Here is a 24284-nt window from a genome sequence, read left to right as displayed (position 1 = left end):
GTTTTGGTCCAGGTAAATTCTATGTCATTCTAATAAAATAAAAAGTCCACTAAGAATCCATCAACCGATTAATCGACCAAACACAAGGATTGTATCAAGAAGGACATCTTGTATACAATCTTCAAATCAATGTATAAATGACTGCGTACTAGAAGTAATAACGACAGTGTTGTTACTTTGATTTGATTTTTTTATAATTATTTGCACTCAAAAAACAATGTATTCAAAATGTTGTGTCTTTATTTGTCTCCACAGTTGCGACAAAAACCAGTCTCTCGCCTCCCTCCTGACCCCCTCTTGACCTTTGCCCTTCTGGCCCTCCCGCGTCGCCGCCATGCCAAAGAACACTAAAGTGACCCAGAAGGAGCACAGCAATGAACCGGTCACAGAGTCCGTGGCTGACCTCCTGTCGCTGGAGCACCCAATGAGCTTCAAGAGCAGTCAGATGAGCATGGGCCTGAGTCCGGGCTCCACAGCTCCGGTGCGCGCCCTGCTCCCCTCGCCCGACCCGGACCTGGAGGACGGGCGACCGGCCTGGAACAACAAGCTGGAGTACATCCTGGCTCAGGTGGGGTTCTCCGTGGGCCTCGGCAACGTCTGGAGGTTCCCCTACCTGTGCCAGAAGAACGGAGGAGGTAAGATTTTAGTAGGACAATAAAAAAAAAAGTTTGCTAATGAAAGACTAATGTTTTGGAATGGTTTGCTCTGAGTCTAATTGGGCCATCTTAGGGAGCATGTGCTTTGGGCTGCAGATGCTAAATGCTAATGAAAAGTCTGCTGTGCTGAGTCAAGTCAGGGAATTTGGTCTCTATAAATCATTGATAAAAGCAGGGGCCAGATGCTTCAAGATAATTCAGCGGGATACAGTAATATTAGCTTTTTAATAAGATAAGATATTCCTTTATTGTCCCACATGGGGAAATTTCATTGGTGCAACGCAGGTAGATACAGAGGTAGATACAGAAGAACAGATCACTTATAGGAAGTCTGAAAAACACTTTCAGTAGAAGATCTCCTATAAATAAATAAAAACTCCCATAGACAAATAAATAAATAAATACCATTGCATGTGATCCCGACAGTAATTGCACATGAATATGTGTCACGACAGCACATAGATTGCACATGAATTTCACAGTAATTTCACAGTAATTGCACATATGACAGAATTGCACATCAGTATTAGGTTAGGTCAGTATTGCGAGTGTTCAGTACTAACAGTTTTTGTTATAAAGTCTGACAGCAGCAGGAAGGAAAGACCTACGGAACCTTTCCTTCGCACATCGAGGGTGGATCAGTCTGTCACTGAAGCTGCTCTCCAGAGCGGAGACTCTGTGCAGGGGGTGACACTCATGGTCCAGCATAGATGTGAATCTAGCCAGGACCCTCCTGTCCCCCACCTCCTGCACCGAGTCCAGAGCACAGCCCAGGACGGAGCTGGACTTCTTGATGACTCTGTCCAGCCTCTTCCTCTCCCTCTCTGTGATGCTGCTGCTCCAGCAGGCCACACCGTACAGGAGGGCTGATGCCACCACAGAGTCGTAGAAGGTCTTCAGGAGTGGCCCTGTCACTCCAAAAGACCTGGGTCTCCTCAGGAGGTAGAGCCGACTCTGGCTCTTCCTGTACAGTGCGTCTGTGTTATGAGTCCAGTCCAGTTTGTGGTTCAGATGAACACCCAGGTACTTGTATGAGTCCACTCTCTCAATGTCCCGTCCCTGGATGTTCACTGGTGAGGGGGCAGTGGGGTGGCGTCTGCGGAAATCCACCACCATCTCCTTGGTCTTCCCCGCGTTGATGAGGAGGTGGTTCCGCTGACACCAGTCCACAAAGTCCTGCTCCAGTCCCCTGTGCTCCGCATCATCGTCGTCCGTGATGAGTCCGACGATGGCAGAGTCGTCAGAGAACTTTTGCAGGACACAGCTGTCCGTGTCATGTCTGAAGTCTGCAGTGTAAAGGGTGAAGAGAAAGGGCGCGAGGACAGTGCCCTGGGGCGCCCCCACACTGCAGGTCCGAGTGTCAGACACACAGTTCCGGGCTCTCACAAACTGGGGTCGGTCTGTGAGGTAGTCCAGGATCCACTCTGCCAGCTCATACTCCACACCAGCCGTCTCCAGCTTGTCCCTCAGGAGCAGCGGCTGGATGGTGTTGAAGGCGCTGGAAAGATCGAAGAACAGAATCCTCACAGAGCTGCCAGGCTTTTCCAGGTGAGAGAGAGAGCAGTGCAGCAGGGAGATGACGGCGTCCTCCACTCCGATGCCAGACCGATATGCAAACTGCAGCGGGTCCATGGCTGAGCTCACGGTGGAGCGGAGGTGGTCCAGGACTAGCCGCTCCAGTGTCTTCATCAGGTGGGACGTGAGAGCCACTGGCCTGAAGCTGTTGAGGTCTTTGGCGCGCGGTGTCTTAGGCACAGGTACCAGACAGGAGGTCTTCCAGACCTGTGGTACCACCCTCAGCTTCAGGCTCATGTTGAAGACATGCTCCACAACTCCACACAGTTCATCTGCGCAGGACTTAAGGAGCCTGGGGCTGATGCCATCAGGTCCTGCTGCCTTCCTCACTTTAATCCTCTTCAGCTCACTCCTCACCTGTACTGCTGTGACAGTCAGTGGTTGGCAGAGGGACCGTGTGCTGGGGGGATGGGTGAGTCCAGGCGAAGTGGGGAGCTGATGGTCCGGGGCAGATAAGCGAAGAGGAACAGATGCAGGGCATTGTCCAGCTGTGGAAGAGGGAGCATGCAGCTGTGCAGGGGGAGGAACGGGTGATCGATCAAACCTCAAGAAGTGAGCATTTAAATCATTCACCCACTGTAGATCCCCCTCTGTCTGGGCAGGGGGGATTTTGAAGCCCGAGATGGTTTTCAGGCTCCTCCACACTCCCTGAATGTTCTTTTGCTGCAGCTGCTCCTCCATCCTCCTCTTGTAGCCGGCCTCAGCCTGCCTGATCTTCCTCCTCAGCTCCTTCTGCACAGTCCTCAGCTCCTCCTTGTTCCCTGACCTGAAGGCTCTCTTCTTCTCCTTCAGCAGAGCCTTCAGTTCACGGTTAATCCATGGCTTATTGTTTGGAAAACACTGCACCGTCCGGGAGGGAACAATGTTCTCAAAACAGAAGTTGATGTAGTCTGTGATGCACTCTGTGATGGTGTTGATGTCCTCCCCATGTGGGTCATAAAGCTCAGTCCAGACAGTGGTGCTGAAGCAGTCCCTCAGAGCCTCCTCGCTCTCAGCAGACCACATCCTCACCTCACGGGACACCACAGGCTGCCTGCGCATGATGGGTTCATACACAGGCCTCAGATGTACAAGGTTGTGGTCCGAGCTGCCCAGGGGAGGGAGGGGGGAAGAAGAATAAGCCTCCTTGGTGTTGGCAAAAAACAAGTCCAATGTTCTATTCTCTCTGGTGGGGCAGGTAACATACTGAGTGTATGTTGGTAGAACAGAAGAGGGAGAAGCGTGGTTAAAGTCACCAGAGATGAGGAAGAGAGCCTGTGGATGCTGTGTTTGCAGCCTACAAGTGCAGGAGAGCAGTGCTTCACAAGCATTTTCAGCATTGGCAGACGGGGCCACATAGACTGCGATCAAAATCACATGTGAGAACTTCCGGGGCAGATAATATGGCCTCATGCCAATAGCCAATAGTTCAATATCATTGTTACATAGCTGCTCCCTCACTGTGCAGTGTTCGGGTTTGGACCAGCTCGTGTTCACATACACCGCCAGACCTCCACCTCTTTTCTTCAAGCATTCTCTCGTTCTGTCCGCCCGCAGCAGATGAAAATTGTCCAAACCTACAATAGAGTCTGGCATTTCTGCTGTTAACCAGGTCTCTGTGAAAATCAAGACGCTGCTGTCCCTATAAATCCTCTGGGACCGCATGAGGCTCGCTATACTGGTTATGTTAGAACAAGGGTTTGCTTTAAAACCATGAAAACACCATATATTTCTTTTGGGGTTTGTACAGCATAATGTTTAGTCACTCTAAAGCCTTAATGTAAGAGGGAGTGGCCTGTATAACTCTATGGGAGATTTACTGTTTCTGAAAGAGAAATAGCCAAACTTATGATCTACAAATGTTGAATATGATCTGTTTGGGATTGGCTTCACAAACTTGTTACATTAAGATTATGCCTTGAAGTCTTTTAAACTGACAACAATCAACATTAACACTACTTTCTGAAGCTATTGTGAAAAAATAATTACACTTTTGTTTGTTAACGCTGACAGAAGATGCTAAACTCTTGTGTCATGGGGATAGGTCCAGAAATTACACAGATATTAACCATAAACCAGGTCAACACATCTGCAATCTGGCCTGTTTCTCCTGCTCAATTTGAAACTATCGGGATTCAGGATTTAAATGAAATGTCTTCTGTACTTTTTCACACATTAGAGACATGGAGACCCCTTTCTTTGTTAATTCTCTTGTTATATTCAAGACCTCTTTGCTGTGAGACACCAAACACCCCACCAAAGTACCATTGTAGCCCGTTTAAGCTTTAGCAGTGCATCGTTGGGAATGAGCTTTGTTTCAGATGACATTTTATTGACCATATCATGTTTATTAGGCATGTGGAGCGGGTGGAGCAGTTAAAATGACTCTTGTTATAAGGCAGAATATTTATGTTTATTCAGTAAGTTCAAGGGCCCAGTCACTAATACAATACAATAGAATTTTTATGACCTAGAATTTTATGTCTGTATTTATCGTTTCTATAAATGATCAATGGAAGCCAACTCCAACTGCAATCCAACTCTAGTAAAGAAATGCAGTGCACTATTATACAAAGTAGAAAATGTTATCTTCTTGAACCACTAAGTGAGAAGACATAATTGACAAAAATGCACTGAGAAGAAACCCCCTTTAACAGAGAGAGTGTCACTTCCTGTCAGTGTTGTGAACCTGTTACCTGCTGCTCGGCTCAGAAAGCGTCAGACAGAAAATTTTCCCAAGACTCATCACTCCCACTGTCCTATTAAACTCAAGGACAACTGGAGCATGCACCATTTGAAGGGCCAGAATCAAATAAAAATGGATTGCTTTCCTGAAAATGTTCCCGATCCACTTTACACGTCATTCTGATCCACTTACCCCCATAATGTGTGTCTTATTTTTAGAACCGGTCCGTCACCCGCTGGTGTTTCCATGTTTCTATTTCTACGCTGGTTAATTACATGTCTGGGTCTCCCCTGCTGAACTTCTTACCCTTGTGCAAAGTTTCTTCATTCAAAAGGCTGCGGCGTCATTCCTTTCTGTGATAGATTGCGTCCTGTCAAACAATTAGCGAGTCAGCGGCGCCAACCAGGGCACTTGTTCTGGTGTCTTCAGCTAAATCAGACGTGAGAGGAGACAGAGGCGGAGCTTCACTGACCTTATGCAGTGACAAAAACGAACTAGATATTATATGTTTCATTTCAATTTCACTTTGATTGGCTACACTTGTTTGTTCTTGCACTGGCACATACAGTCTTCTATATGGGAGAATATGTGTCCGTTATGGTCCCTTCTATTTATACAAGGTTGCTAATGAATTATTGAAAGAAAACAGATTAACATTAATGCATTTAAAGCAGTAGATGCCAAGTAGCACTGGTAGGCCTCACTCAACAACACCCTTCTTTTTATTCTAATGCTTTTATATGTCTTTTAAGTTCAGATCGTGTGTATGGCTTTTGGGTTTAACTGCAGTGTTTTATTATGCTGAGTCTGAGTTGGAACCAAAATGGCGACGAAGCAGTTGAACGTGTAAAGTGTGCTTTCCTGAGCTCTCAGACGTTTGTTTGTGTTGTGAGGTGTAACATGTAGAGAGTACAATAGCCCAGAGCATGTGTGTGTTTGCTCTCGTTAATCACACAATGCTGTTCACTGCACAACGTCTCAGGCCTCTGTGTCTGAGTCCGGGTTCATACGCTCGGCTCGTCTGCTCTTCGTATCATTATTAAACATTTGAAGTGCAGTTGACACATGGTCCAGTGCTGCTCTGGTAACCTGTCGACGGCAGTGCAGCGTTTTGGTCAGGGTAATTTAGCCAGAGCATAGGCCTACTGTGCGTGAATACAGTGGCCCCTCCCTGTCTGGGAATAAAACCTCGGACCTTCTGCAGTGAGGGTGTCGCTCAGCCACGTGACCGATTGTCTCAATTGTTATTAAATCAGGACAATGTTGGAGGAGTAAGCTTGGCGCATTTACAGGACTGTGGCTGTTATTGAACACGTATTAATTTGAATTCATACGAAATTTGTATTTGAAGTCATATCCTCTGCTCCAGAGCTGCAATATTTTTCCATTGGAGAACTTGTCACAACAGCCCCAATTATTCCAATATATAACAATTCTTCTATATTTTATGGAACAGCTTTTTTTTTCACTCCTGTTTCTCAAAATAACCTTCAAAGCGTTCTGAAAACAGGCGGCTCATGAGCAGTCACTTCTAACATCCAGATAATAATACCTGCCTTTGTTTGCCTGCTATTATCTTCAATAGCCAGCACAAAGTCAGTGTATTTTTCACTTTCGAAGCGAGCGTCACAAGGCCATTTGTCTTTTGCCCCTTGTGGCTGCCCATCTGTGAGGTTTGTCGCCATGGTACTGTCGGGGTCTGACGTCAGCACGGGTGGACGTGACCGCTCCTCTCGCTCCGTCTGCAGAAACATGCTCGTATCTGTCAAAGCAGTGAACGAGGATGGACAGAATATAAAGGTTGGAGTGATACGTGTTGAGAGGACAGAGTGAGAGGGATAGAGCTTCGTCCTTCAGCACAGATTGGATGTGTATCAGTGGTGGAGGTTTGTACATTCATCTCCTGCCACTTGTTCTCTCTAGAGCTGTGATGACTCAAGTATGGCCTCGCAACTATATTTTTATTCAGTTCGGAAACTATAACATTACATCATGTCTTTGAGGATGTTTTCAAACTGCAAAACAAATATCTGTAATGTACATTTAAACAAAAATATATTGTCCCATGTATAATTTTTTGTAAATCATATTAAATCAATAAAGTAATGATTGTGACCTACTATTGGGAAGTAACTAAATATGTGTGGCAAGATATGAGTTCAGAATGCTAATTGTGAGTAACTCTATTCGGTACAATACAGTTACTTTCCTAAAATCAAATAAATACATTCCAAGTCAATTATGCCCCGTATAAGTGAGAACAATAGAAAACACTGCTCTTGTGCATGTGCGATTCGTCCTTTGCCACCAGTGATAAATAAATGCGTAATAAACTGTGAAACAAACATAAAGCTAGCTGTTTTTGTCCTATATAAATGCTTTACACTATAATGTAATGCAACTCGATGGGAAAGTATCAGAATACAGTACTCTGATTGGGCCGTGTTACGGAATACATTACAAAACACATTTTAATGTGGTTATTCAGTATTCTGTAACTAAATACATTTTACACACGTATTCTTTCTAATACTGGCCTTGTCTTAAGTATAATATCTGCTCTTCCTGTTTTTAAGATCACAACAATAATGTTCTGAAATGTCCAAATCGTTCTTTTAACAAAACAATGTTCAAATGTTGAAATGTTTATGTTTTGGAGGTCTTTTTGGCAAACCAGATAGATAAACCAACCGAACAACATGACATGGAGAGACAAAAAACAGCAGTAAATTGCTGTTATTTCCTGGCAAATGGTGATTTCACAGCGTTTTCACACAGCGTTCTGCAGCGTTGTTAATCTTCCCGTGTCCTGTTTGTGTCGCAGGAGCCTATCTGGTGCCCTACTTCATCCTGCTGCTTCTCATCGGGATCCCTCTGTTCTTCCTGGAGCTCGCAGTGGGGCAGAGGATCAGACGGGGCAGTATCGGGGTGTGGAACTACGTGTACCCTCAGCTGGGGGGCATAGGCGTGTCCAGCCTCATGGTGGGTCACGTGATCACGCCGGTGTGAATAGACCACTGTGTCAAGAGTGTTTCTGTCATACACGAGTACAGGATGGTTTACATTAGTATTACGATTTATTAATGATTATTCACAATTAATGTTTTTATACATTATCACCTCGATTGACAAAAACAGTTCACATTTAGGTTTAGATTAAATTGAAATGAATTGAATTTACTTATATCGTTAATGGTCACAATTATATATTTTAAGTCCTTTTAGGCTTATATTGAGGCCTGAATAATTACGAGTATTCATTTTTGGATTAATTTTATATATCCCTAAACATTCTAAAAAACTACCCCAAGAGGTAAACAAATCGAATAATCTGAAATCTCTCATTTTGTTTTATTATTTACTTTGACCTAATCCTTATTGAACCATCTCCTTATTGTAATAGCTTTACAAATCCTTTTTGATCACGCTAGGCAAAATATTGTCTAAATAATTTGCTCATTCATTCTTTATTTAAAGTGGCTGAAGCTGCGGTTGCCATAGCAGCAGAGGAAAGTGGCAGTCTTGTATCTAGTCATTAATATTTATGAGGAACCAAAAATGATTAATTACTGTATGTAAGTCACTATTGCTGCACATCAGGCAAATTACATAAGTTTATACAATACCATAATAATGAAACATTTTGTAAGCACATTTTCATGAAAATGGGACATAAACTGTTGTTTCTATGAATTCTCAAAACTGTCTTTATAAAAACCCTCCACATGTTGAAGAACAGTAACCACAGAGCTATTTCACGATGTTATTTGCTTAAACAGCCCAATGATCTCGACGGGCCTTGTGTTCCGAGTTTTAAGCGTGCGCTGAATTTCCCGGCTCTGATCCCCGGCATAATCCATCCACAGCAGTTCCAGGAGTGGTGACCCTTGGAGTGCCCATCCCATCAGCCTCATCAGTGTAAAACCGGCCTCATAAATGTGCCTGCAGGTCGCCCGTTTGCCTGTTAGCCATGTGATCACTCTATTGTGCAAGTGAGTGAGGGAGAGGCTAGGTTTGGGGCAGTGAGGCGTGTGGCAGCTTCGATGTGGCACACCGAGAGTCAAAGCTATAAATACCTCATCATCCAGGGCCGGTCTGAGCTGCAGAGAGCAAACAGTTCAATAATTCATGTGGCTTGGAGCTGTGTGCTTTTGGGGGCGCAAGAAAAGACATGCGCCTCGGAAAACTGCAGCCGGTCAGTGCACCGGTTTTAGTGTTGGTTTGGTGGATCCTTCTCACTCCAGATACAACAAATACAATCTGGTGCTCCAGGAACACAATTGTGGGTTTGAAACTGGCTGATTTATGTTGTAGTTTTGGAGAAGCACTACATTAGCTCCATGGAGACAAGCAGGTGACATGCCGGAAAGACCAGGCCAAGTTACAGGTCAGGTTTGTGGAGATGCAGGCCTGTTGACAGTGGGGACGCAATGAAATCACCCAAAGTTTTTTAAAAAAGGCTTTTATTTTTGTGTATTTTACATCTGAAATCCTCCACGTGGGGGCTGAACTATTTGTATTTGAATTTAGAAGTCCAATGTCTTATTTATGACAGATTCATGATTTAGTTAAAGATGATTTTTCTGACAAAAAATGATGAGGTTCAACATTTGTGAATCATAAATCCCTGATACTTACACAGACCCATCAGCAAATTCTAACACAACATTGAGGACATCATAGTTGTGTTTATTTAAGGCGAGTCCTCTTTCATCTGATAACCTTGTCTCCTCGCTCCTGCAGGTCTGTGGTTTTGTGGGACTCTACTACAACGTCATCATCGGATGGAGTATCTTCTACTTTTTCCAGTCGTTCCAATATCCACTGCCCTGGGCCGAGTGTCCTTTCGTAAGGAACGGGAGCCAAGCCAGTGAGTCCAGAGAAAACGTGCCATAGAAAGAGAAAACGTGCTACAGTGCCATGCTCAGCTTAAAAAGTATTAATAATAACATACTATAATATAGTATGTTATTATTAATACTTATGGTTATGTAAGCAGGAAACAAACTATGTGAAAGCAAACAAACAGATAATGTTGATTAGTCGACTATAACAAATAATTGTAGTTCCATCCATCCATCCATCTTCTGCCGCTTTATCCGGGGCCGGGTCGCGGGGGCAGCAGTCTGAGCAGGGACTCCCAGACTTCCTTCTCCCCAGACACTTCCTCTAACTCCTCCGGGGGGATCCCGAGGCGTTCCCAGGCCAGCCGAGAGACATAGTCTCTCCAGCGTGTCCTGGGTCTTCCCCGGGGCCTCTTCCCGGTGGGACATGCCTGAAACACCTCCCGAGGGAGGCGGCCAGGAGGCATCCGGAACAGATGCCCGAGCCACCTCAGCTGGCTCCTCTCGACGTGGAGGAGCAGCGGCTCTACTCCAAGCTCCCCCCGTGTGGCCGAGCTCCTCACCTTATCTCTAAGGGAGCGCCCAGCCACACGGCGGAGGAAACTCATTTCGACCGCTTGTATCCGCGATCTTGTTCTTTCGGTCACTACCCAAAGCTCATGACCATAGGTGAGGGTAGGAACGTAGACCGACCGGTAAATAGAGAGCTTTGCCTTTCGGCTCAGCTCCCTCTTTACCACAACGGTCCGATGCAGCGACTGCATCACTGCAGCCGCTGCACCGATCCGCCTGTCGATCTCACGCTCCATCCTACCCTCACTCGTGAACAAGACCCCGAGATACTTGAACTCCTCCACTTGGGGCAAGGACACCCCACCCACCTGGAGAGGGCAAGCCACCTTTTTCCGGTCGAGAACCATGGCCTCGGATTTGGAGGTGCTGATTCTCATCCCAGCCGCTTCACACTCGGCTGCAAACCGTCCCAGTGCATGTTGCAGGTCCGGGTTTGCCATCAGGACAGCATCGTCTGCAAACAGCAGAGATGAGATCCTGTGGTCCCCAAACCGGACACCCTCCGACCCCTGACTGCGCCTAGAAATTCTGTCCATAAAAACTATGAACAGAACCGGTGACAAAGGGCAGCCCTGGCGGAGTCCAACATGCACTGGGAACAGGTCTGACTTACTGCCGGCAATGCGAACACAGCTCCTGCTCCGGTCATACAGGGACCGGACAGCCCTGAGCAAAGGGCCCCGGACCCCGTACTCCCGGAGCACCCCCCAAAGGACACCCCGAGGGACACGGTCGAAAGCCTTCTCCAGATCCACAAAGCACATGTGGACTGGTTGGGCAAACTCCCATGAGCCCTCGAGCACCCGATGGAGGGTATAGAGCTGGTCCAGTGTTCCACGACCGGGACGAAAACCACTCTGCTCCTCCTGAATCCGAGGTTCGACTATCGGTCGGATTCTCCTCTCCAGTACCTTGGAATAGACCTTACCCGGGAGGCTGAGGAGTGTGATCCCTCTGTAGTTGGAACACACCCTCCGGTCCCCCTTCTTGAACAGAGGGACCACCACCCCGGTCTGCCAGTCCGGAGGCACGGTCCCCGAACGCCACGCGATGTTGCAGAGACGTGTCAACCAAGACAGTCCTACAACATCCAGATACTTTAGGTACTCAGGGCGGATCTCATCCACCCCCGGAGCCCTGCCACCGAGGAGTTTGCGAACAACCTCAGTGACTTCAGCTTGGGTGATGGATGAGCCAGCCTCCGAGTCCCCGGTCTCTACTTCCTCTTCGGAAGACGTGACTGAGGGATTAAGGAGATCCTCAAAGTATTCCTTCCACCGTCCGACGACGTCCCCAGTTGAGGTCAGCAGGCCTCCACCCGCACCGTAAACGGTGTTGGTGAGACACTGCTTCCCCCTCCTGAGGCGCCGGACGGTTTGCCAGAATTTCTTTGGTGCCGACCAATAGTCCTCCTCCATGGCCTCCCCGAACTCCTCCCAGGCCCGGATTTTTGCCTCTGCGACAGCACGAGCCGCGGCTCGCTTGGCCTGCCGATACCCGTCGATGACCTCCGGAGACCTACAAGCCAGAGTGGCCTGATAGGCCTCCTTCTTCAGTCTGACGGCATCCCTTACTTCCGGTGTCCACCACCGGGTTCGGGGGTTGCCGCCACGACAGGCACCGGAGACCTTGCGACCACAACTCCGAGCAGCCGCATCAACAATGGAGGCGGAGAACATGGTCCACTCGGACTCAATGTCCCCAACCTCCCCCGGGACATGGGAGAAGCTCTCCCGGAGGTGCGAGTTGAATACCCTACTGACAGAGGGCTCCACTAGACGTTCCCAACAGACCCTCACAATGCGCTTGGGTCTGCCAAGTCTGTCCGGCTTCCTCCTCCGCCAGCGGATCCAACTCACCACCAGGTGGTGATCGGTTGACAACTCTGCCCCTCTCTTCACCCGAGTGTCCAAAACACGCGGCCGGAGGTCTGATGACACGACAACAAATTCGATCATTGACCTCCGGCCTAGGGTGTCCTGGTGCCATGTGCACTGATGGACACCCTTGTGCTTGAACATGGTGTTCGTTATGGACAATCCGTGGCTAGCACAGAAGTCCAATAACTGAACACCGCTCGGGTTCAGATCGGGGAAGCCGTTCTTCCCGATCACCCCTCTCCAGGTGTCACTGTCATTGCCCACGTGGGCGTTGAAGTAGAACAACGGAGTCCCCGGTCGGTGCACTGTCCAGTACCCCTCCCAAGGACTCCAAGAAGGCCGGGTACTCTGCACTGCTGTTCGGCCCGTAGGCCGCCACAACAGTGAGAGACCTGTCCCCCACCCGAAGGCGGAGGGACGCGACCCTCTCGTTCACCGGGGTAAACTCCAACACGTGGCGGCTGAGCTGAGGGGCTATCAGCAAGCCCACACCAGCCCGCCGCCTCTCCCCGCGGGCAACACCAGAGAAGTGGAGCGTCCAGCCCCTCTCGAGGAGATGGGTTCCAGAGCCCAAACTGTGCGTGGAGGTGAGGCCGACTATATCTAGTCGGTATCGCTCAACCTCCCGCACAAGCTCAGGCTCTTTCCCCCCCAGCGAGGTGACATTCCATGTCCCCAGAGTTAGTCTCTGTGTCTGGAGATCTGGTCGCCGAGGCCCCTGCCGTCGACTGCCGCCCAGATCTCTCTGCACCGGCCCCTTATGGATCCTCCTGCGGGTGGTGGGCCCACGGGAGGGCGGCCCCACGTCGCTCTTTCGGGCTGTGCCCGTGGGGTAAGACCCGGCCACCAGGCGCTCGCCATGGAGCACCCATCCCAGGCCTGGCTCCAGGATGGGGCCCCGGTGACGCCGATCCGGGCGACGTAAACGGCCTTGTTCGTGTCGTCGTCATAAGAGGCTTCTGAACCGATCTTTGTCTGACCCGTCACCTAGGACCTGTTTGCCTTGGGAGACCCTACCAGGGGCATGAAGCCCCGGACAACATAGCTCCCGGGATCATTCGGGCACTCAAACCCCTCCACCACGTTAAGGTGTCGGTTCAAGGAGAGGATAATTGTAGTTGTATATTGATAATCATTATTGTGATCTGGACTAAACTGAAACACATATGAAATAAGTTTTTAATGACGACAGACACATTTTTCAATCAAAATCTCAAAAATAATAAACAGATTTTCGATAATTCGTAAATATTCCCTTTGTAAACGCCTTCAGTCACGATATTTTAATCTTTAATTGGTTGAAAAGTCTGAATGTAAAATGGAAATATTCCTTTGACTAGTCGACTTATTGAAAAAATAATTGCTGACTAGTGCTGCTGACTAATCGTATACAGTAAATCCCTTTGCAAAAATGTGCTGAAAGGAATGCTAGAAATGACTTTTCTAATGCACTTGGGTCAAATAGAACAGAACTAGAAGAGTAACACGAGCCATGTATTCTGCACTTGACTATTCTCACTTTGTCCTGACCTTTTCCTCTGCTCCACACTCAGACTAAAGAGTTGTTAACGACTCCAAATTATGAGTCGGATTCGGTGTTGGACAGAATCGCAGACGGGGGCAGAGAGACGGGGGCAGAGAGACAGGGGCAGAGAGACGGGGGCAGAGAGACGGGGGCAGAGGGGGGGGGGCAGAGAGACGGGGGCAGAGAGACGGGGCAGAGAGAGACGGGGGCAGAGAGACGGGGGCAGAGAGGGCTCGGCCAGAGAGACGGGGGCAGAGAGACGGGGGCAGAGAGGGCTCGGCCAGAGAGACGGGGGCAGAGAGACGGGGCAGAGAGGGCGAGGGCAGAGAGGCGGGGTCAAAGAGACGGGGGCAGAGAGACGGGGTCAAAGAGACGGGGTCAAAGAGACGGGGGCAGAGAGACGGGGGCAGAGAGAGACAGGGGCAGAGAGACGGGGGCAGAGAGACGGGGTCAAAGAGACGGGGTCAAAGAGACGGGGGCAGAGAGACAGGGGCAGAGAGACGGGGGCAGAGAGACGGGGGCAGAGAGGGCGGGGGCAGAGAGACGGGGTCAAAGAGACGGGGGCAGAGAGACGGGGGCAGAGAGGGCAGAGAGGGCGGGAGCAGAGAGGGCGGGAGCAGAGAGGGCAGGGCCAGAGAGACGGGGGCAGAGGGGGGGGCAGAGAGGCGGGGGCAGAGAGAGACAGGGGCAGAGAGACGGGGGCAGAGAGACGGGGGCAGAGAGACGGGGGCAGAGAGAGACAGGGGCAGAGAGACGGGGGCAGAGAGAGACAGGGGCAGAGAGACGGGGGCAGAGAGACGGGGGCAGAGAGGGCTCGGCCAGAGAGACGGGGGCAGAGAGACGGGGCAGAGAGACGGGGGCAGAGAGGGCTCGGCCAGAGAGACGGGGGCAGAGAGACGGGGCAGAGAGGGCGAGGGCAGAGAGGCGGGGTCAAAGAGACGGGGGCAGAGAGACGGGGGCAGAGAGACGGGGTCAAAGAGACGGGGTCAAAGAGACGGGGGCAGAGAGACGGGGGCAGAGAGAGACGGGGGCAGAGAGACAGGGTCAAAGAGACGGGGGCAGAGAGACGGGGGCAGAGAGGGCGGGGGCAGAGAGACGGGGTCAAAGAGACGGGGGCAGAGAGACGGGGGCAGAGAGGGCAGAGAGGGCGGGAGCAGAGAGGGCGGGGCCAGAGAGACGGGGGCAGAGAGACGGGGGCAGAGAGACGGGGGCAGAGAGGGCAGAGAGGGCGGGAGCAGAGAGGGCGGGGCCAGAGAGACGGGGGCAGAGAGACGGGGGCAGAGAGACGGGGGCAGAGAGGGCAGAGAGGGCGGGAGCAGAGAGGGCGGGGCCAGAGAGACGGGGGCAGAGAGACGGGGGCAGAGAGACGGGGGCAGAGAGACGGGGGCAGAGAGGGCAGAGAGGGCGGGAGCAGAGAGGGCGGGGCCAGAGAGACGGGGGCAGAGAGGGCAGAGAGGGCGGGAGCAGAGAGGGCGGGGCCAGAGAGACGGGGGCAGAGAGGGCGGGGCCAGAGAGACGGGGGCAGAGAGGGCGAGCTGTGTGCGTCAGAGCAGCAGGACTGAGACTGCATCGGAGCAGCTCGTCTGAACATGACACGGCGACAAAACTGAAAACTTGCCTTAATTTACACTTCATCTGGTGCTAAATATGTTTGTGAGCGGAAGGACAGGACGGGGGGGCATTAGTTTGTCTGGTCCATGTTGCTGCTCATGATTATGGATGTGAAAGGATTACTGCACTAATCTTTGCTATTTATGGTTGTAACTCAGGACATTTGCTCCAGTCCTCTGCTTCGGTACTTTTAGATTAAGTTGCAATTTCTCCACAATTGTCATGCAATGTTTGTTGACAACAAATGTAATATTTCCTACATTTATATTCTCTAATCAAATGAAGAATTTAATGGTAAATCATTAACCCGCTAAATATATTCTTATTACTCCCTAATATTTGAACACGTTTAAAAAATGTAATTAAGTAATATGCATGATTTTGCTTAACATTTTAAATGGAGCTTTGTGTAAAGGAGGACATCTGGCACACACACACACACGCACGCACGCGCACACACACGCACGCACGCGCACACACACGCACGCACGCGCACACACACACACGCACGCACGCACACACAAAATAGCTCACTGCAGACGATAAAGTGCATTTTGTCTCATTCCAGTGAGATTCCTTGTGTGTGAGTTGTGTAATGCACATGTCTGTTTGCAGTTGTGGAGCCGGAGTGTGAAAAGAGCTCGGCCACCACATATTTCTGGTACAGACAGGCCCTGAACACCACCAGCACCATCGACGACACCGGCGGACTCAACTGGAAGATGACGCTGTCACTGTTCGTGGCCTGGATCATGGTCTGTCTCGCCGTGATCAAGGGCATCCAATCCTCAGGGAAGGTACGGGCTCTACCAGGGGCCTCCACAGGGGCAGATCTGTATTCAATCACTGCTTATCTGAGGGTTGAGTTACTAACTCTTTTTCTGTAATTGTACCATTTGATTTGTTTTAAATAAATTAGTACAATGTTTTTTTCCTTATTGATTCTGGAACATAATGTAGTTTCAATGGGTAAATTGAGATTGTTTGCATAATATCCTAAAATGTGAAGAATAAAGATGGTTTTGGCAAATAAGCAGAGCGTGGGTAGGAAACCTTGAAAAATGCTAAAGGCACTATCTTTTAGGTTTTACTGGACAAATAGACTGGACTTTCATAAATGTTGACCACATAATAGTTTTTCGTTACATCTAAAGAATTAATACAGCCTCCAGAAGAAAACTAACTAACAATTTTGAAGTTTTATCTAATTATATGTTAAAAACAATACTCCTGTGACATATCATTTTAAAAGGTCTTTTTCAGCAGCAGTTTTCAATATTTGCTCTTTTAGTTTTACCACATTGTTATAACCTTACAACATTTCGCCACTCCACCTAAAGTGCTCCATGCTGGAATTGCTGACGCGTTTTTGATCAGGGTTTAGGATATTTTAGAGCCGCGGCATCTGCACCAGGCTATTTTTGTCGCCCATCTGTATTATGGAGGAGAGTGACATGCAACATTAATAAGCTTAAGCTAAACCAGGCAGAGGCGGGTTCACGGTTTAGATGGAAAATGCTCTCTTTGGCAAAAACTATAGCAGCGTCCTGTAATCGTGATCCATGATGATTCAGAAACCGCAGCAAAACGACCAGCCCACACCTCAACAACTAAACACTCAAATGAGCAATGAAGGCTGCTTTTTTTTATAGTGTATCGGTGCTGGGAAAATGCATAAAGTCTATAACATTACACTCCCATCGTGATTTTAGTAATGATTTTCAGAATGATAGGGTGAACAATTGAAAACTGAATATCTTTTGAATGGTGAAAAGTCCTCAAAATGATGCCTATAACGGGAAGCTGAGAGCCATGATTAGGCTTCCCTATTATATGTTCACAATGCATTATTATCTGTAACTTAAAGGTACACTATATGATGGTGGATGTAATAACAAGCTGTAGTCCTAATTGAGATTTATTTCGTAGCATGTGTCCGTGGTTGTTTTTTTTTAAATATATAACTTAATAGTCATATATTTGCTGTGATGTCCTAATACAAAGCTGTTATGTAGGTGATGTACTTCAGCTCGTTGTTCCCCTACGTCGTGCTGGTCTGTTTCCTGGTTCGAGGTCTGATGCTGAAGGGAGCCCTGGACGGGATCGCGCACATGTTCACCCCAAAGGTCAGCGCAAAATGACGCAGTAATCAGGAAAATACACGTACAGTATGTTGCAGTGGAAGTAGTTGGTCAGAAAGATGGTCAGATTTAGTCAACCTCAGAATAAAGGGCATGTTGTTTCTGCTTTAATGCCAGAACTCTGAAGTCACTGCCCTTGTGTGTGGATCACAAATCAATTTTCATCTAAGATTTCCAAGTTCATAACAAACAGTAAAATGTGTTAAATGGCAGAATGTCAGAAATGCTGATAGTTTCTTTAGTAACGCTACATTAAGGCAGCACTCACCACGATGACACTGCAGTGTAATGACATCCACTGCTTGTAAAAGGCCTATCACTCACTGTCCTTGTTCCTAACCCTCTTTCATCGTCGGCTCATTTGACAGTTTTGTGAGTTTAGTAACACTTTGTCAGTGCTTCTTGGTGCGTGTTTGATGGAGCTGTCGGGAGCTATAAAGCAGTTCAGACTCATTCAATGGAAAATGATCCCTCCAGAGTCATACCGCCCTCTTGTGGTGTGTGATTGGTTCTACAGTAGTGATTTTTAATATGATTATGACTGACATTAGTATAATGTTACATGTGTACAAGTTCATTTTAAACGTTGTTGCAACATTGAATGTAATGACTGGTTTTGTTTTCTTGTTTGTAGTTAGAGAAGATGTTAGAGCCACAGGTTTGGAGAGAAGCTGCGACTCAGGTGTTCTTTGCCCTTGGTCTGGGCTTTGGAGGAGTCATCGCCTTTTCCAGTTACAACAAAAGGGACAATAACTGCCACTTTGATGCTGCTCTGGTCTCCATTATAAACTTTGTGACTTCCATCCTGGCCACACTTGTGGTGTTTGCGGTGCTCGGGTTCAAAGCAAACGTCATGAATGAGAAGTGTGTCATCGAGTAAGTCTTATCTCTCTTTCATGTTTTATGCTGATTTGGGGGAATTATGACCCAACATGTAACTCAATGTGACATTACTTCATTAACTCCTAAAACACATACTTTGAAGACGTACAACAACAGTAGGTGGCGGTAAATGCACCTTTTCAGTTGGCTTCCAACTGCCATTAAAGTAACACCACAACAACAACAACAACAACCAACCAACCACCCTAAGACATGCTTGTGTTAGGTCAAATTGACAATAGGCCCTAGTGAATGAATGCGAGAGTCAATGTTTGTATGTGTCTATGTCTCTACGTTAACCCTGCGACGAGCTGGCCCCTGCCCAGGGTGTATCCCGCCTAAGGCCCAAAGTCACTGGGATAAGCTCTAGTCACTCCCCTAACAGGAACAAGCGGTAGAAAATGAATGAATGAATAACAAGTATGATAAAACTCCACCACTCATCGTTGTGGGAAGCGTTCTGTCTGTTCAGAGCCTCAGCTTCCACTGCTGAAGACTGTGGAGTGAGTTCAGTTTGTGTTCTGATTTGATGACATCACATATGAAGATATGATGTCCCCCCGGCTCATCAGACTTCCCGTGTTTATGTGCTCTCTGTAGAATTAGGTAACAAACTGTCGTGTTCATTTAATTAGCTCTGGAGTCTTGTTACAGATACTCCTAGTGCAGCTGGGAACAGAGACTATTTTAGGCAGATATATATTCCCAATGTCACAAACTTGTGCAGTTGAACACATAATGTTGCTGTAGTTAATCACATGATAAATGTTTTTCTTTTGTGCAGAAATGCAGAGAAGATCCTGGGCTACGTGAACACGGGGGTGCTCAGCAAAGACCTCATTCCTCCTCACATAAACTTCTCGCACTTGTCGACCCAGGACTACAAAGAAATGTACAGCGTCATAAAAACAGTGAAGGACGACAGCTTTGGGCAGCTGGGGCTGGACTCCTGTCTTCTGGAGGATGAACTCAACAAGGTCAGATTTGAACAGCATTAATAAGCTAAAAGCACTAGTTCAATACATATAAAACACTGCAGCGTCATCACTGTGTCTGTGTTTTCATGCTCCAGGCGGTGCAGGGCACTGGGCTGGCCTTCATCGCCTTCACAGAGGCCATGACACACTTTCCCGGCAGCCCCTTCTGGTCAGTCATGTTCTTCTTTATGCTCATCAATCTGGGGTTAGGCAGCATGATTGGCACCATGACCGGCATCACCACTCCCATCCTGGACACCTTCAAGATCCGGAAAGAGATTCTCTGTGGTGAGACATGTGTTGGATAATATAGTTTATTGCAAGTTAATTCAAACCAAGTATAACTCTTGTATTTTCTGCCTCTTAGTGGTTTGCTGCATCATCGCCTTCCTGTTAGGTCTTCTGTTTGTGCAACGCTCAGGGAACTACTTTGTCACAATGTTTGACGACTACTCGGCCGGACTGCCTCTCACTGTGGTGGTGATCCTAGAAAACGTCTCTGTCGCCTGGATCTATGGCAGCAAGAGGTGAGCGTACACAGATCAGCACATTAGTATTGTCCATGTTATTTGATGCAATTCTTATTTAAATAATGTTCAAATCCATCACTCTTCTTCTCCCAGGTTCATGCAGGACTTGGAGGACATGCTTGGCTTCAGGCCCTATTCGTTTTACTATTACATGTGGACTTATGTGTCACCTGCGATCCTCATATTGCTCATCATTGCTACTGTCATAGAGATGGCCGTGAGTCCTGCAGGATACAACGCCTGGTCGCAGTCAGAGGTATTACTTCAGCTACAGTGACTTTTGTTTATGTCCCAGGATCACTACAATAAGTAAGAGAGTGAATAGCTCTCTGTATTTTGTACTGATTCTGTATTTTCTTCTCAAATGTATTTATGATGAAAAAGTGAATGAAGAATTTAAGAAATGATTAAAAAAAGGCAACCTTTAGCATTTCAGTGGTCAATAAACATCCTGATTTGCGACGATCCAACCATAGCTGCAAATTTGTAGCTGTGTTTCTCAATGTGGAAGATATTCTAGCATAATAAACCTCAGATACATGAGAGTTTACTTATCTATTATTATTATTTAGTTTGGACATGGAACAGATCATGCGTTTCTCTGATTGTTCAATATTTTTCAAATCAGAGAGACGGTATAGTTCCAGACCCAAATGACTTGTAAAGTATTGTCAAAGCGTCTGATCTTGGCCAGGCAACCATCTCCCGTGTTTCTCTCACGCTCTCACTCTTTCTCCAGGGTATGGAACACTTCCAGAGCTATCCTCCCTGGGCTATCATCATGGCCTATTCCCTCATCGTCTTAGCCATGCTCCCTCTGCCTCTGGTCTACATCGCGCGCCGCTTTAACCTCCTCTCTGACGGCTCCAATAAGCTCTCCGTGTCCTACCGCAAAGGCATGATGAATGACATCTCCAACCTAGAGGAGCAGGACGAGCAGCGCTTCATTTTGGGCAAAGGCCCCAGCGAGGCCCCCTCTCCCCTGCCGCCTCAGCGTGCTTACCTGGGCCCCGGAGGTACTCAAGAGATGACCAACACTAACTACGGCACCAGCACCAAGACGGGATACCAGAACATAGGGTCTCCCGAGTCCGAACTATGATCTGCTGTAAGATCAAGAAAATCCCTGCTGCAAATGAAGAACGGCCAAGGATGTGTTCACTGCCCACTGTTTCGCACACTTTTACCCTGAAATCTCTCAGTCTTGCCTCACAAAAAGACTGCTACCTGAATATTGCCTGCCCCCGTGCTGCCAAGAAGCTGCCAATCCCCACATGTAATAAAGGGATCAAGACGCGGTGAGGTTTAGCCAACACAATCATGTTTCCATCTAGTTAAGTACTAGACACTTAGAAGCACACAACGTATACAGCACATTCATGGTCTGCTAAGAATGTTTATGAGGCTGAGGTGTGTGCAACATTGTCCACGAACCAAAAGGTTATAGTTAAAATATTTTTCAAGGCGTATTGTTGCTCCCTGGATTGGGGGGCTCTTCACTTTAATGTACTGTCATTTTAGAGGATGTGGGGAAAGGATAGAAGGAAAATATGTTATTTCAAGTTAAGGGACTATGAACGTGTAGAAAGCATTAGTGTTTCCAGTAGTGAAAATAGTATTACAACTTACAGCTAAACACATTTCTCAAAGTCATTGTGCCTATCACACATCAGCAATAACCAGTCTCCTTCTGTGCATTCCCCATAGCTGTAGATTACTGTAAATATGAATGTGCAATATAACGTTATAACGATTGAACAATGTATAATACCACACCACTAGGGGGCGCATCTTCACCAGGTTCCACCCGTGCACAAGCAGGCTATTCCGCGTCTCTGAGCCTTTAACGCAGAGCATCTATTTTATTTTTAATTCATCCTTTTTTCCCCTATTAAAATCAATAGTTCTGTGTGAGTCATTGAAAGCGCGGGGGTGTTGTGTTCTCAGCCCATTGCCTGTGCTAAGATGGACACCATATATCTGGAGGTGTTGTACCATTGTGTCTGTCTGCCGTTGAATGAGAGCGCCCCGTGACCCTGCCTCTGGTTAAAAATAGCTCCGCGTTACACGGGGAAAAGACGCGCCATAGTTACCGGTCCGTGTCTGGTGGAGAGGAGGAGACACCATCCTCCCGTTGCTTCACCTTCACGTCTGTCGATCAGCAATATTCATCGTTTTTGTTTTTGTGTAGGCCTCGTAGGATTTCCTCAGTGTTTGTAACGGGTTCACTGCCATTTGCTGTGCTGTGGAATAATCATGTCTTTAGATTTTGTCCCTCCTGACATCATCTCATTTAAGGGCACTACACGGTTTTGATGTCTTTCTGTGACATGTAAACACTTTATTTTTATGTTAATTATTGTTGGGAAATGCTTGGGATATTGTGAAAAACGTACTGTGCGCTATTGGTGTTTACTAAATGGTAATACTCGGCTTTGACCACTAGGTGTCTCTGTTGGCCACGAGCGCTCCTCTTATGACCGCTCAACGAAACGGACTTGTCCAGCACATGGACTCCAGCACAAGCCTCACGTTGTTTGGTGCCTGCAGAGCATCTCTGTCTTCTCTTGGCCTTATGCTTTTGTTGTTATTGTTAATTTAGTACAAGTAGTTCAAGTTTGGACCAATGTCTTGTTGCAGTCACTTGAGCACTTTAGGTTTGAGGTCCTGGAGTTGGTTGTCAAGCACACAAATGACACAAATGATCCACTTCAATAGTCATTGCAAGTACAAATTAGCACATTATTGTTCACACAGTGTTTGGAAAGTACTGTGCGTTCAGAAATTGCCTATGAGGCTTCTCCAACATTTTGACCGCACCTGTTCTTCCTGAAGTTTAAGTTTGTTAAAAGTTTAAGATTGTAACTGCTCGGAGGATAATAGGAGCCGTCATTTAGAACAGCACAAGTCTAAAGTGTGGATTGTAAAAGCACATATCGTAGCACATGTAGGTGAGCACAAGAGCATATGGGTGTCTGAAGGACCTGAGTCTGAATCAATACTGACTAAACTGTTACCCTGAGATGACAGATCTCATTATCCACGCTGTGCAGTGTCATCCGAGGCGTCATCAACCTCAACACATGCAGCTCTGGCACAATGACAATGACAAATCATATCCTATTTGGTCTATATATGGTCTATATATTTTATTAACATGACAATGTGGACAATATAGCACAATTATATAATAAATATATTTAGACTACTGTGTTCATGCTGGAGGAAAAAGTACCCTGTTTTTGGATGTCACTCAATTAATCAATCAATCAATCTTTAGTGTTAAAAAAGTGTATAAAAGTGTTTTTTATACATAAAAAATAACACAAAGTCCATACTAAGATCTGATCTCTAATCTGAGTACTATGCACCAGTGGTTTACTTAAAGTATATGAAGTATTCACTTTGATATTAGAATATAATCACAGGAGACTTCACTTCAGTCACAGTTATGTTGAGGTTTGCAACATCTATAAGAACACAAGAAGAATACACAAGAAACATGAATAATATCAGTTATTTTATACAATTAAAGTTTTTTTTTTTAAACGTGTGAGGTGAAGAAAAGGGCTGACGTGGTTATTTAAAAATGGGTCTTTCTCCTTTGGCTTGGACACCTTTGGCCAGTGTGAACACGGTCTTCCCCACGTGTCGTTTTTACGGCACAATCCTTTCACTAATCCTTTGTGAAATTAGCTTTTGTTGTATTGGTCCATTTTAGGTCCAACTCCAGGGCCTCCGTGTGTCATTCATGTGTGTTGCGTATGTAATTCAGGTTAAAGTCTGCCTCAGTTATAACACTGAGCTCTTATCAACAACAGTAGAGTAAAATCATATTTATGATACAGATTTAGTATGTGACCAAACCATAGTTCTATTTATAGTATTTAAGATAATGTATTTAAACTGTACATATGGGTGTACATTCGCAATGAGTGTCTATAGTGAGAGTGGCAGGGTGTAAATAATAATTGTATATTTTAAACTATTTTTTGATTTTTGTACTGTAATGTTACGTTGGTGTCCGTTGCTTTGTGGCGTTGGTGCGTGGTTGTGTTACAGTTAGCCGGGCGACTGTGGAGTAACTGACGTGTGCATCAGACCAGGTAAATGTATCCGTTTTGGTGTTTAATGTGTCTTTTCTTCTCTCAGTGTTGTGTGCTGCTGATCTCCTCCACTATTATAGTTAACGTGTGGTGTTGTTGTTGTTGTTGTTGTGTGAACTGGGGCCACAGCAATCTCCTCGTGTTTGTGACTGGGACGATACAGTGGCTCCTGTCACAGCCAACAACAATCAAAGGTCGACCAATAGTTTGAGCGGAATGTTTTCTGAGTCAAAAGCAAATGTAAACTGTTCAAACACAGCGGAATTAAACACTTTTATGAAACTGAACACATGGGCGTCTTTTTATTCTCATCAATTGC

The 24284-nt window shown here is 47.0% G+C and overlaps 1 protein-coding gene across 1 annotated transcript; it reads left to right on the top strand.

Annotated features, from left to right (window-relative positions):
- Positions 1-262: 262 nt before the first annotated feature.
- On the top strand, positions 263-24252 carry slc6a17 (solute carrier family 6 member 17). Its single transcript, XM_072450072.1, has 11 exons — positions 263-635; positions 7721-7878; positions 9640-9766; positions 15945-16126; positions 17345-17455; positions 18105-18346; positions 19137-19329; positions 19425-19617; positions 19697-19856; positions 19953-20115; positions 20599-24252. The coding sequence occupies exons 1-11, from the start codon at positions 335-337 to the stop codon at positions 20959-20961; spliced, it is 2193 nt and encodes a 730-aa protein (XP_072306173.1). The 5' UTR covers positions 263-334; the 3' UTR covers positions 20962-24252.
- Positions 24253-24284: the final 32 nt, after the last annotated feature.

The sequence above is a fragment of the Eucyclogobius newberryi genome, unplaced genomic scaffold, assembly GCF_026437365.1.
Source record: "Eucyclogobius newberryi isolate DKJ021-1_F unplaced genomic scaffold, fEucNew1.0.hap1 SCAF_17, whole genome shotgun sequence".
Classification (NCBI taxonomy): Eukaryota; Metazoa; Chordata; class Actinopteri; order Gobiiformes; family Gobiidae; genus Eucyclogobius; species Eucyclogobius newberryi.
Note: the sequence above shows the minus strand (reverse complement) of the source record. Positions and strands in the feature narration are given on the sequence as shown.